Here is a 12742-nt window from a genome sequence, read left to right on the forward strand (position 1 = left end):
AAACAGACCCAGCAAGCCAGTTTTATTTCTGAATATCCCCCAAAAAATTAACCCTTTTATGACCATCTTTGTTAGTTGTGTGTTAATAGACTTACAATGATACCATAGCTTTAGATTACTTTACCATTTTTAAAAAATGTGACTGAAAAATCTAGGTAGTTTTGACCTTTATTTTATTATTTCAATCAAAGCAGCTGTGTCACAGCTCATTTTTTGTGTCATGATCAGTCATTTCTATTGTTACCATCTAAGGGTAGTCAGGATCCTGTAGTGTGAACAAAAATTCTGCAATTCTGATGTTAGATATATTTTGTTCAATACCTGGTTGACTTTTTATTGCAAAATGGGAAAAAGGAGGTCATTAAAACATTTTTTTTGCACAGGAACTGTGCAGAGCAGGGGAGGTTTTCTTTGGGGATTTGCTACCTCACTGGACAATTCCTGTCATAGACAGAGGTGTCAGCAGAGAGCACTGTGTCATACTGTAAGAGCATAAAGCAGCTGATAAGTACTGGAAGACTTGATATTTTTAAATCGAAGTAAATTGCAAATCTGTATAATTTTCTGTCACCAGTCAATCTGAAAACAAGAAAGAAAAGATTTCCACAGCATCTTTAACATGGTGGGCACAGAGCACGCAAAAAAAACGGAATCCTACAATTGCATTGAGGAGGGTAGTGATCAGAGGTCTGACAGGGTGGGCAATCTCTGTTAGTCATTGGCACTGTGTATCAGCTGCAGACAGCAGCTGGCACCCATAGTATACAAGGTGAGGTCAACTCCTGAGTCCTCTCATGACACCCCTTCCCGACCTGCATTAAGGGCATTAAAGGGGTAGTGCGGCGCTAAACATTTATTTACAAAATAACACACATTACAAAGTTATACAACTTTGTATTGTATGTTATTTATGTGAATGGCCCCCTTCCTCGTGTCCCCCCCCCCCCCCTAGCCCCACTAGACCCGGAAGAGTGGTGCATTATACTTACCGCATTCGTGTCGACCCCCGTCCGCCATCTTGTGACAATGACGTCATCTTCGGGAGGCCGGCTGGACCGCTCCAGCCATCACTCATGCCGGCCCCCTCTGCCGCGCCATCAGCTGCTCAACCGCAATTGGCTGAGCACAGTTATGCTAAGCCAATCTGAGCAGCTGATGACGTGCCAGAGGGGGGCCGGCATGAGGGATGGCTGGAGCGGTCCAGCCGGCCTCCCGAAGATGACGTCATTGTCACAAGATGGCGGCCGGGGGACGACGTGAATGCGGTGGGGGTGGGGGGTGGGGGCATGGGATACACGGAGAAGGGGGCCATTCACCAACATAACACACATTACAAAGTTGTATAACTTTGTAATGTGTGTTATTTTGTGAATAAATGTTTAGCGCCGCACTACCCCTTTAATGCTTGACAGACTTGCTGCTCATGAAGTTTTAGAATAAATTACTTTTCAATTATTAAATTTTTCTAATATATCAATAATAGAAAATTGCCTATTTTGACAGGATTCTCACACAGGAATATTTTTAGTTCAAAACCACTCTAACCAGATAGGACTATAAACTATAGCAAAATATAGAAAAGTCTACATATATAGACCTTTGGTTTTTGGAATATTTATAACATTTTAGGGTCGGTGCATTTTTTTCCCAAAAAGCTGCTTTCTCTTGGTAGAGGTTTTTTCCCGCTACAGGCTTCCTTATAGGACAACTAAAATGCATGTACAAAATGCCTTCCCAAATACAAGTGAAAGCAGCAATAAAACTGCATGAAACCTATCATTTTTATTTATTTGCAAGCATTTTAAGATGCTAAAGAAAAAAAAGTGCATGGAGGAATCCTTCCCTGACATCCTGTCTTTTTTTATCCAGTGGTTTTTAGAATGGGGCAAATGTCAGCATAATAGGGATGCTAGAATATAAAAGAAATTTAATTGACTATTTATCAGCATAGCAGGGCAATGGTGGTTTACCTAGAACTGAATTCTTTAGATTTGCAGAGTACAAATCAAAATTAGAATCTGCATTTACCTTGAATTTGCAGAGGTCAAACAAACGCAAGTTGACAAAATCTTAAAATTCCTGTGCAAGGTAAGAGCAATTTCAGGATGTATTTAGTTCAATGTCCTGACCAATCTTCTATAATGGAATATGTTGCTCTTACATTTAAAAAAGAAAACGCTCAGTCTGTCATGTGCGCAAAGAGCCAAAGTGATGTATCATTTAAGTTTCTCCCCATGCATTATTTTCAATGTAAAAGCAGCCTCTTCCATTATAAAGGTTGTTGTTTACTAGATTGGTCAGGTCACTGAGCTGAATATATACTTGTCAGCATATATTTTTTAAACTAAAGACAATTTTGATTTTGAATGTCTTCAATATGACCTATCCAAGGTTAGAAGCAGAGGTGCACTGTATCGTTAAATGGAATATTTGTGGTCTTGGGAGATAAAAATAAGGAGGAACAATTTTCATGTTGTTCCAATAATAAAAAATCCTCATGTCAGATGCTTGAAAACTAAAGTGCCTGATGTGAACTGCAAGTTTAATAAGGACAGAAATATTCTAGTATTCCACTGGCATTTACCACTTACAGGCAATGGTCCAACACAATGAGCATTTACACTCTATGCTTTTGCATTAACATGGCTATCCAAATATTTGTAAAAAAAAAAGCTAGATAAATGTTGCTTAAAATGTTATTAAATGATTGTACATAAAAATGAACTATAAAATGTGCTAAGCTGAAGCTATGCCCATTGGCTTTTATAGCCCTCATTTGGGTGGGCTGGCTCTGGAAGAAAGTGGCCATGTTTTTGTAGGGCTGGATAACCCCTTTAACTCCTTAAATTGAGTCATCCAGGGGTATTTTTAATACATCTGGAGCCAATGTAAAAACAACAAAATAGTCTGTAAACACATACAGCTAATGACGGTGGGGTAATGGGGTTTGGCCTGAACTCAAACACTTCTCATGAGTAATAAATTCAAGCAGACAACAAAGTTTTAATTAAAACCATCTTTGTTTAAAATCCTTCACATAATGCAAAGTAGATTAAACATATCCATAGAAAGTGAACCACTTGTGAATCACCCAGTGAGAATAGTCCACAAATTCTTCATCTATATACTACAAGCGCCAGCGCTTTAGAAACTGGTATATCTTCCTGGAGACAATTATCCAGAAGTAGAATGAGACCATGTGTGATGCAATTAAACATATACATATATCCCACCCTACTCCTCCCTCTGGATAAGAGTCTCTGCACAAAATACCAGCTCCTTCTGAATGCTGGGGACAGACTATTTAACTGAACAATAACTTTCCATGCTTTCTATGGATACATTTAACCTATCCAGGCTGTTGTAGCTGCCCCACCGGCACCCCCAGTCTATGCAAGTCACTACTTCCTGGTGATGCATCACCCCCAATACCCCCCCCCTCCAAAAAATAAAAATAAAAATAAACGCTTTGCTCAGCCAACCAGTGGCTACAGTGGTCACCCACCTCAGTAAGTGACTGGCTGAGCAGAGCCCTTCTTTCAGGGACGATATGTCACCAGGAACTAGCAATGACGAACGGGGACAGGTAGCGTAGATGTGCAGGGGCTCAGGGGAGGAGTATACATTCTTTAGTATTTTTACATCATCCCAAGTAATAAATATATACTTTTTTTTATCCTGGATAGCCCTTTAATATCCTAAATGCAGGTCAGGAATGAGATAACCAAAATCTTACCTGTATGCATTACGAATATGTTCTGGAGGGATCAGAACACGTTCAGTTTTTAGAACATGATGAACCAGTTCAGACAAATGGTAGCTTTTACAACGGATTAACTCTTTGGCAGAAATCTCAATATCACAAATTATTCGACCACATGCTGCATTTCTCTCAGCAAAACCACTACGACCCTATAGGTTATAAAGACAAATAAACAGAGCAATAAGTCAAAACACAAGAAGGCAAGGTTCACACTGCGTTTTTGTATACGTTAAAAGTAAAACAAAAACAAAAACAAAAAATGCATAAACAGATACTGCAGAATGCATTTTACATTTACTTTAATAAACGTAATTGTCAAAAAAATTATTTATTTTAATCTTTTTTTTATTACTAACAATGTTTTTCTGTACGATTATTTGTAATCAATGAAAAAACAGTGTCAACCTAGCCTAAAAAACAACATACTACTAAATAATGTGAGAAATTGTAGTTTTTGTGGGAATTTAAAAAAAAAATAAACTTACTGAGAATTACTGCAGTTATGACTACGTACATAACTTCAAGAAAAATGCTCAAATAAATTAGAGCACAGAATCTATTTTAGATGAAAAGTGGGACATCAAAAAAAAAAAAAAAGCATAATCTATGGAAACATCTACCAATAGGTGTCTATTTACACAGAAAGATTATCTGCTAAAGATTTGAAGCCAAAGCCAGGAATGGATTTGAAAAGGAGAAATCTCAGGCTTTCCTTTATGACCTAATCTCTGTTTATAGTCTGTTCCTGGCTTTGGCTTCAAAACTTTGGCAGATAATCTGTCAGATAATCTTTCTGTGTAAATGGACCCTAAGTTATGTCCATGTAACAGTTCATGAAGTTATGCATGAAACTTACCCCAAGTTTTGGCATAATTGATCGTCTAAGTCGTCCAATTTTTGACCAAAATGGAACCTTACATAAATTAATCCTTTGGAGAAGAACTTCAAGATCAAAACCATAGATATCATGGCCCTTAGTTGAAAAAAATATATTAATGAATTAAAAATTAAATAAACAACAACAATCAAAAACAAAAATGGAGAACATAACATCAAAGTTAATAGTCACGGCACTAATACACTCACCACAACAACATCTGGATCAATTTTGTGTATTTTTGCAAGGAAAAACCCCAGAAGAGTCCTTTCAGTTGAGGCTATTTCAAGGTTCACATTCTGTCAAAAAGAGAAAAAAAAAAAAAAAAAAAAGAACGATGCACAGATATGTAAATATTCAAGAAATGCAAAATGATTACCACTAGCATGTACATATCTGCGCTCTGATAAGTATCCAAGATCTAACAGCACTGTGCTGTGTGTGCCCGGATCTTCCATGACTCCTATAGAAGAAGGGATTGTCTGGGGGACCCCTAGTTATATAGGTAAGTACCTGCATCTATCAGGCAGCCAGAAATGTCTGAGGTCACAGTGTCCTTATAATGCTTGGCTACTGCAAGCCAATGATGTGGTGCTACTTCACCCTATAACCGACTGTAACATTACCCACAGGATATAAACTGGGAAAAACATTTCTTATGTCTCACGTTATCAGCAGATCATATGGTCCTGTGTGTCCTATAGTTAAAAAAAAAAATACACAAGTTGTAGATAATTAGTTACCTTTCGTTTCAAAGCTTCTTTATGGTCAAATGGGAAAATGCAGTCGCTAGGCTTGGTAAGGACGCAGAAATGAGTTTGGAATGGAGGCTGTGGAGGTGCCTTATCCAGAGGGAATTTGTGGTGAACTAGAGCAGCCAACGCAACGATCTGAAAGAAAAGATTTGCAAGATGATGAAGAAATGCAGACACTATGCTACAGTTCCATAAAGGACTCAATCTCTTCCTACTTGTCGTAAGAGATGACCGAACCTCGAGGACACTTGGGTTTGTCTGCACACAAATGCTTTGCATTTGATTACTGGGGCTGATGAAGAGGGAATCAGCCCTAGGGAGTCCTGGATAACATGGATACAGCTTATGGCTGTATCCATGTTTTCCAGGCAGCCTTAGGGCTTAATCCAACTTCTGAGTGGGGTTTGCTCCTCTTTATTTTTGATATGTGGGCAGACACTCACCCTGCCCCACACAACCAATAGACACAGGAGAGCAAATCTACAACATAGCAAACTCCCCTCTCCTAAAGGCCATAGGCTTAGTTAAAAACCACCCATTAAAATGTTGCACACACAAAAAAAAAATGTTTTGCCAAGACTAACAGAAGACAACATATACCAATACCATTGAAAACACCATACCTCATTTTGATGAGTTTTTGTGTTCTGAACAGTCTTCATGCTGAGAGACAAGACAACAATTGGAGGTGGGGGCATATGTTTCACAACATTCACCAGATCAGGCTTAGCCACCATTGCTTCAACTTTGCACCAACTTATAGGTTGGCTGTTCAGCTCTACAAAGGAAAATGAGGACATGGGTGAAACAGATGCACATGTGCACTCTTCCCATTATTACATATAGGAGTTATAGAAACAGCCAAACGTGGGGATGAACCAGAAAGGATAGCTGTTGGCAGAACACCCCCCTTTGGGCCTACTTCAGGTAAACATAATTTTATATCCTGCTCCACACTGATGAGGGGCAACACCCCGAAACAGCTGTATGTGGATGGATAACTGGCCTTGGTTTATCCCATGTCATTACTTTGACTCATAGAGCCACTTAATATGGTGGTTTCCTTACAGGAGCCACCCCTTGGCTTGGTCCTTCCCGGAGGGATATCTGGCTAGTCCTGTGTTTCGAGACTCTTTGATGAGGCTCCACGGGCTCTTCTTTTACATATTCAGGTAAACATAATGCAATACAATTACGCTAGAAGGCTTTCAGTTCAGGCCAGGACAGTGTAATAACATGTCCCTATTTTGATCCTCTGAAACCGGCCTAAATGAGGTCTGATGGAAGAATGAATCTAGTAATAGCTTCAGGTCAAGGGTAGTCTTTCAATTAACGCTGATTATACGTTCCACAAGAGTGTATATCCTACATTATAAGCCGTATTAAGGAATGTCACACAATATACTTTAGACCCTCGCACATTTAAAAAAGAAAAAAAAAAGTGTTTTCAATAAAGATGATTTAATGTTTTAAAAAAAAAAAAAAAACACACATAAATAAAGGTAAGATAAAGCTAAAATAGACACCCCGCCAAACATAATTACCAAGAAAGCTGTACAAAATTAAATAAAAATAAGCTTGTAATAGAAAAAAGCCCTTTTAATCCTTTACTTTGGCACTTATAACCCTTCCAAATGCATTAAGTAGGCGAAATACCTGCAGAGACCTCAAGGTCAAGCAAAGATATATATAAAAACACACAAGAAATTTACAGAAAGAAGCAGTATATTTACGTGGGCTCTTTATCTCTAGCCAGCTGGGCCCCTTTATCTTCCGGCTAAGTAAGAAAAGCTCCAAGCTTGACGTATTTGTTCCAAAGACATGTGAAAATGTTTCTCCCTTTAGGTCTTGAGGAAGTTGGGGCAAGTCTGCCTGCAAACCAAACATATCATAAAATAAATTTAGTCAAAAGGAAACAATTAGTGTAGAAACTGTATGTCCAACAATCACAGCCAATTGCTATTTTTCTTCACAGCTAGAAACACACTCACCCCCTGCCTGAAGCAGTTACTTTCAAGTTGTATAAAATAAGGTGTGATAATTTGTGTCTGTATATACTTCATACAGAATAATAATTGTTAATCTCCTTAAAAACAAGATTAGCACAAAGTTAAAATGGAAAAATATTAAGAAATCTGTAAGTGGCTGTGACAAGGAAACACAAAATCCTGCCACCTCACAAATCTATGTGACGCCTCAATAGATTCCAGCCACTATTAATGCAGAAGTACATAAATACATTTACTGTTGTACAATTTGATGTTTTTCGTTACACAATAAATGGATAATCTAGCAGGCAGGCATGGCAAAAAACGCTGTGTATGGTGTCTATTAGATAGACGGACATAAATTACTCACAAAAAATTTGGGATATTTGGTTTGCAAGTGAAATTTATGGAAAATGTAAAAAGTTCCCATTAAGACATACATTTCCATATAAGACTACTTTTTAACCCAGGAAAATCTTCTCAAAAGTCAGGGGTCGTCTTATATGTGTCATCTTATAGGGCGGGTGCTAAAAAAACTTCAGAAATGGACTGGAAAATTTGCGGTTGCCACATACGGTGGGGGAGCTAAAAAAAAAAAGTCAGAATCCCCGCTGTATGTGACGACTGTATGAAGGGCAGAGCAAGCTGCAGGCATCCAGGGTATGGAAAGTAGCGCTGTGCCCGGAAAAACACACCTACCGGTATTACTGTACCTCCTTCTCTGCCTCTTAGATCTCACTGCTGCCTGATGTTTTTTATTAATTTTTATTTGGCGTGCATTGGAAGAGGGTTAGTCTTATACGACGAGTATATCCCAAACACTATATTTTAAACGTCTTCCAGTTTCCGAGGACTAGATCCAGCTTTTTCCAGCACCCGTCTGATGAGCAGACTTCCGACATAATGAAACTATTTGCCTTATTATTTTTCTGTAAATTTGCTCATCTATAATATTATATAATAAAAGCAGGGCATTTAAGTAGAAGCATACAATGGTGATTTTCTCATCTCTAACTATTTGTTGAAATAAAAGCCAACACCAGTGCTGGGTATACGCCCAACATGAAATGTCAATGTCTCAATAACTTGTCACGTGTCCTTCAGCATCAATTACAGCTTAACAATGTCATCTCATGCTGTTCACAAGTTGACTTATTGTCTTCTGAGGCATGGCATCCCACTTTTCTTTAAGATAAGCAGAGGTTCTGGGGTACATAGTTACGAGCCTCTACACACCGGCCAGCTGAACCTATAGGTTACCTATAGGATTCAGGTCTGGAAAAAGTGCAAGCCACTCTGCCTGAGGGCCTCCAGTCTCCAGTAGCAGTTGGGGTTGTCACTGTACCATTCACAAGTGTAGAGTAGTTCTGCAATGACTAGACACACCTGCCCACACTAACACCTTCCTAAAGGCAACAAGGACTGACGCACAGCACTCTCCTTGACGTATTGACGTGAATTAACTTTCATCAGTGAAAGTCCCTCGTCCAGCACAGATGGAGGGCCTGACATATCAAAATTTATGCCCTCCAGCAGGCACAAACCATGGTGAAAATCTACACCAGCTTCAGAGCTGATATAGATAACTGACTGCTGCATGGCAGGTTTACCAGATTCACTGAGGCATGCGCCTCTTGATAAATCCAACCTCGGGTATGGTGGCAGAGCTGTTAGACTCGTGTACTTGTATAGCAGTCTTGACAAACACTCGCCACTGATCTTACATGCAGTGGTTTCTGCCCCTTTTGGAGGGTCTGCCAAACACATACAGCTGGCAGTTCTGGAACAATAAATCACAGTTCTGTAGGTTTAAGGCCTTATTCACATGTCCCGTAATTTACGGATCCGTATTTCCATATCCGAGTTAGTGCACATTGATGTCTATTGGGCTATTGGGCTATCCGTTTCATCAGTAGATGAAACGGATGAAAATCAATGGCGAAAAAAAAGGACATGTGCTAGTGACCCAGATTTTTTTTTACGGATCCTCTCATTGAAATCAATTGTTTACGGATTGCAACATGTTTGGCATCCGTATTTCCGTAAAAAAATACGGATGACTCATAGGTCACAAGGTTCTATTTCTAAGCAACCACAGGCTGACAAGCAATCATGTGACTTATTTTAGGGGTTGGGCAAACTGGTGCTATTTTTTTTTTTTTAACCTACTCAACTTTATTAACTTGTATAAAGCAGTCAGTAGTACCAACGGATTTACGGAAATACGGATGCAATACGGATGTTCTACGGCTGTTCAATTTCTAATTTTTAGCGGGTTGTTTCAGGACTAGAAAATATTACTAAACGTGTGAATAAGGCCTAAGTCTGACTCCTGAGTGACAATGCAGCAGAAGTCAAGTGCCAAGCTATGTGATACTGTGAATACCCAAGAAAGAGGACAGAGACCACTTTCCCTCCATCTGCCCACTCTCGTTTCCTATACGTCATGCAGCTGCTGTGTATAAGTTAGAGGCAGCTAGCATTAGTTTCTTTGAACTGAATTTTTTAATATAAACTGTAAAAACCATATAAACAGGAAAAAACGTATTTACTGCTGCAAAAAGGTAAAACACAAACCTGCACCAGTTAATACTTACAGAATATCGAACCTCAAGATACTCTGAGCTGGCAGGGACATCTGGAATCTCAAAAGCATAACTTTTTTCAACTTTCTAAAAAGGGGTAAAAAAAACATGCATGAAGATAATAAATTACAACGTAAATTGACTACATAAATTAAAATTAATCCACACCCGTAAAGTCAATGGGTAAGGTTATAATCAGGAGAGGCACCGTTTCTCGAAAATAAATGAAGGCCACAGTTTTATATGATATCACATAACCTACTAAAGTGTTTTCGGCACAACTGAAGAGGAGGGGCTGCAGTAACCAGGCACATCCATTATACAGAGCCAACTGCTCCCTGCCCTATTTATCACATAGATTCAGGCAAAGCAACCCTGCTGAAAAGCCGGTCAGCGGGGTTAAAGGATGCTGGTATCATGCTCATCACGTCAATCAATTTTGCTAAAGAAAAAAAAAAATCCCTATACAGTTTCATCTACCTAAAACACGGACACATGTAGCAGAAATGCACTATGCCTACAAAGACACTAGGGCAACCATCACTGCAGCCTCTACCAATTTGGGATTAATGGTAGCCTTTCCTTAAAAGACACATAAAAGCCCAAATAGAGTTTGCAAAAAGCATCTAAAGGACTTTCAGATTGATGAAACCAAGATTGAACTCTATTCGAAGAGTCTTATCTGGAGGAAACCAGGTACTGCTCATCACCTGCCTAATACCATCCCTGCAGTGAGCATGGTGTAGGCAGAATTTTTAGCAGCTGGGACAGGAAGACTGGGCACAGTTACAGGTAAGCTGGACAGAGGCTGTCACTTCAGGTGATTTTAAAGGATAAGGTGTACTGCAACCCTACATTACTGCAGACCATGGGCATCAGACCTAATACGACTGGAGGCTGAAATAGCTGCCGAAGGTGCTTCAACTAAGTATTGAGCCTAAGTACACATGTCATTGTATTATTTTAGCTTTTCATTTTCAATAAATTAGCAAAGATTTGTAACATTCTGTTTTTCACTTTGTCATGTAAGGAACTGATAGGAGTGATGGTCGGGGACTTTATGTAAATGGTGGCTTCTTTCTGACAATAAACAAAACAAACATAAGCATCTGTGAACTTTACAGAGGTTTGGTGACAATTTAATTTGTGACTTTGGTTTATACAAATGGACCCCCCAACCCCACCAAAGTCATGTACTAAGACAAATATTTGTGCCACATGAAGGAAGAACTGGTTTGGAGAAACCAGTCCCTTGTCTACTTCCTCCGGACACTAAACACTACACTAATGAGCAGTGTCTTAGTAACACAAGAGTGTTTTTTTTTTTACTATTATATACGGAATATGCACAAGAGACAGAGCCAATACAGTGTTACAGAAACAGTATAACATACCTTAGACTTAAACTTCATGATCTTAAATTTATCTGCAATATTATCATTGAACTCCTGGTAAACATTCATCATTGTCACAGGAACCCCTGTGTCATTTCCAGATGGCAGCTGAACCCTCTTTAAGAAGTAGAAAAAGATAAAATCACCAAAAAAATAAATAAAATAAATATAAATAAATATGTATGTATGTATGTATGTATGTATGTATGTATGTATGTATGTATATTCACACACACATTTTACACACACACACTTTTCCTACAAATTTTAAGGACAGGAACAAACTGATTTCCTACTGATTTCGTATGAGAAGTGGTCAGAGGTCACACTTAGTGGCAGCTTAGCTGGTAATAGGCCAGTATTACAGGAAATAAGTTGGGCAATTTCTGAAAACTTTTATTCATCCTTTAAACAACTGTACATTGGCATAAGATTATCAACCTGCCATTGGGCCTAGTGCCAATTCATACACAGCAGTCTGAGACACTGTTTTTATTTTATTTTTATTTTTTTTAACACAGTAAGAAATTAATCTAACCCTGGCAAATATATTTTTAATTATTTACGTTACAGCGATGAGTCCTTTCCTCTCTCATCCATATTTTCAGGTATCTTGCACACTACTCCACATGAAATGTCAGTGGTAAATTAAACCCATGGAAATACAAGGGGGGGGAATTTACATGGACTGGCTCTTCATATGCCAGTACTATTCTAAATTACTAAATTTGTAAACTTCTGCTCTTAATAAGTTTGCTGCATATGTGTGCTAAAAACTGACAGACCAGTTATGAGTTGGTGTTTGTGTCTACTACAATTTAAGGCATAATTTACATTAAACATGTTGAACCACAAGAGGCCAAACCTCCTGCTCTAGCTAAGCCCTGGCCACTTTTTATTTATTTTTTGTTAATGGAGTTATTCAGAGAACAGAAAATGTCATATCTGTTGTGCTTTTCTTGGCACAAGTCAGGAGCATAGCGTGCAAAACCATGAAATGTTCAATAGCTACCTCATGTCGCAGCATCAGTAACATCAGGCATCTACTGATCACCACATTGGGAGCACAAAATGCTCCTGACATACAAGAGGGGGGTAAGGTATAGCCAGGGGGAGGAGGTAGAGAACCAGTGAGGGGAACAGGCAAGACCTTTTCTACTTCCTGTTAACCCTGTAAAAAGGCTACTGTCACCTGCGCAAAAAAGGCCACTTCAATTGTCAATATATGTACTTTACTTAGATAGTAACCACACTATAGCTCCATATTTTTATTTTTTTGAGTATGTCTTGTAAATACTTAGATAACTTGATGCCTCAGACTATTCAGAGATGAAAGCACGGCAGTCAAATACGTAATACGTGTCTAATATGGGCAACAAG

General features: G+C 38.8%; 1 protein-coding gene across 4 annotated transcripts in view; it reads right to left on the minus strand.

The window, feature by feature from the left end:
- The window catches only part of POLA1 (DNA polymerase alpha 1, catalytic subunit), a 200685-nt gene that overhangs the window by 163213 nt on the left and 24730 nt on the right, over nucleotides 1–12742 (minus strand). For all 4 annotated transcript variants that reach the window (XM_069944819.1, XM_069944821.1, XM_069944818.1 and 1 more), the window contains exons 12-19: nucleotides 11363–11479; nucleotides 9981–10055; nucleotides 7129–7267; nucleotides 6019–6173; nucleotides 5384–5530; nucleotides 4850–4939; nucleotides 4620–4736; nucleotides 3737–3912 (exon numbers count right to left, since the gene is read on the minus strand). In XM_069944819.1, the coding sequence (XP_069800920.1) occupies nucleotides 3737–3912; nucleotides 4620–4736; nucleotides 4850–4939; nucleotides 5384–5530; nucleotides 6019–6173; nucleotides 7129–7267; nucleotides 9981–10055; nucleotides 11363–11479 (1016 nt within the window). The remainder of the gene's footprint in view (nucleotides 1–3736; nucleotides 3913–4619; nucleotides 4737–4849; nucleotides 4940–5383; nucleotides 5531–6018; nucleotides 6174–7128; nucleotides 7268–9980; nucleotides 10056–11362; nucleotides 11480–12742) is intronic.

Source organism: Dendropsophus ebraccatus, chromosome 11 (genome assembly GCF_027789765.1).
Source record: "Dendropsophus ebraccatus isolate aDenEbr1 chromosome 11, aDenEbr1.pat, whole genome shotgun sequence".
In the NCBI taxonomy this organism is placed as follows: Eukaryota; Metazoa; Chordata; class Amphibia; order Anura; family Hylidae; genus Dendropsophus; species Dendropsophus ebraccatus.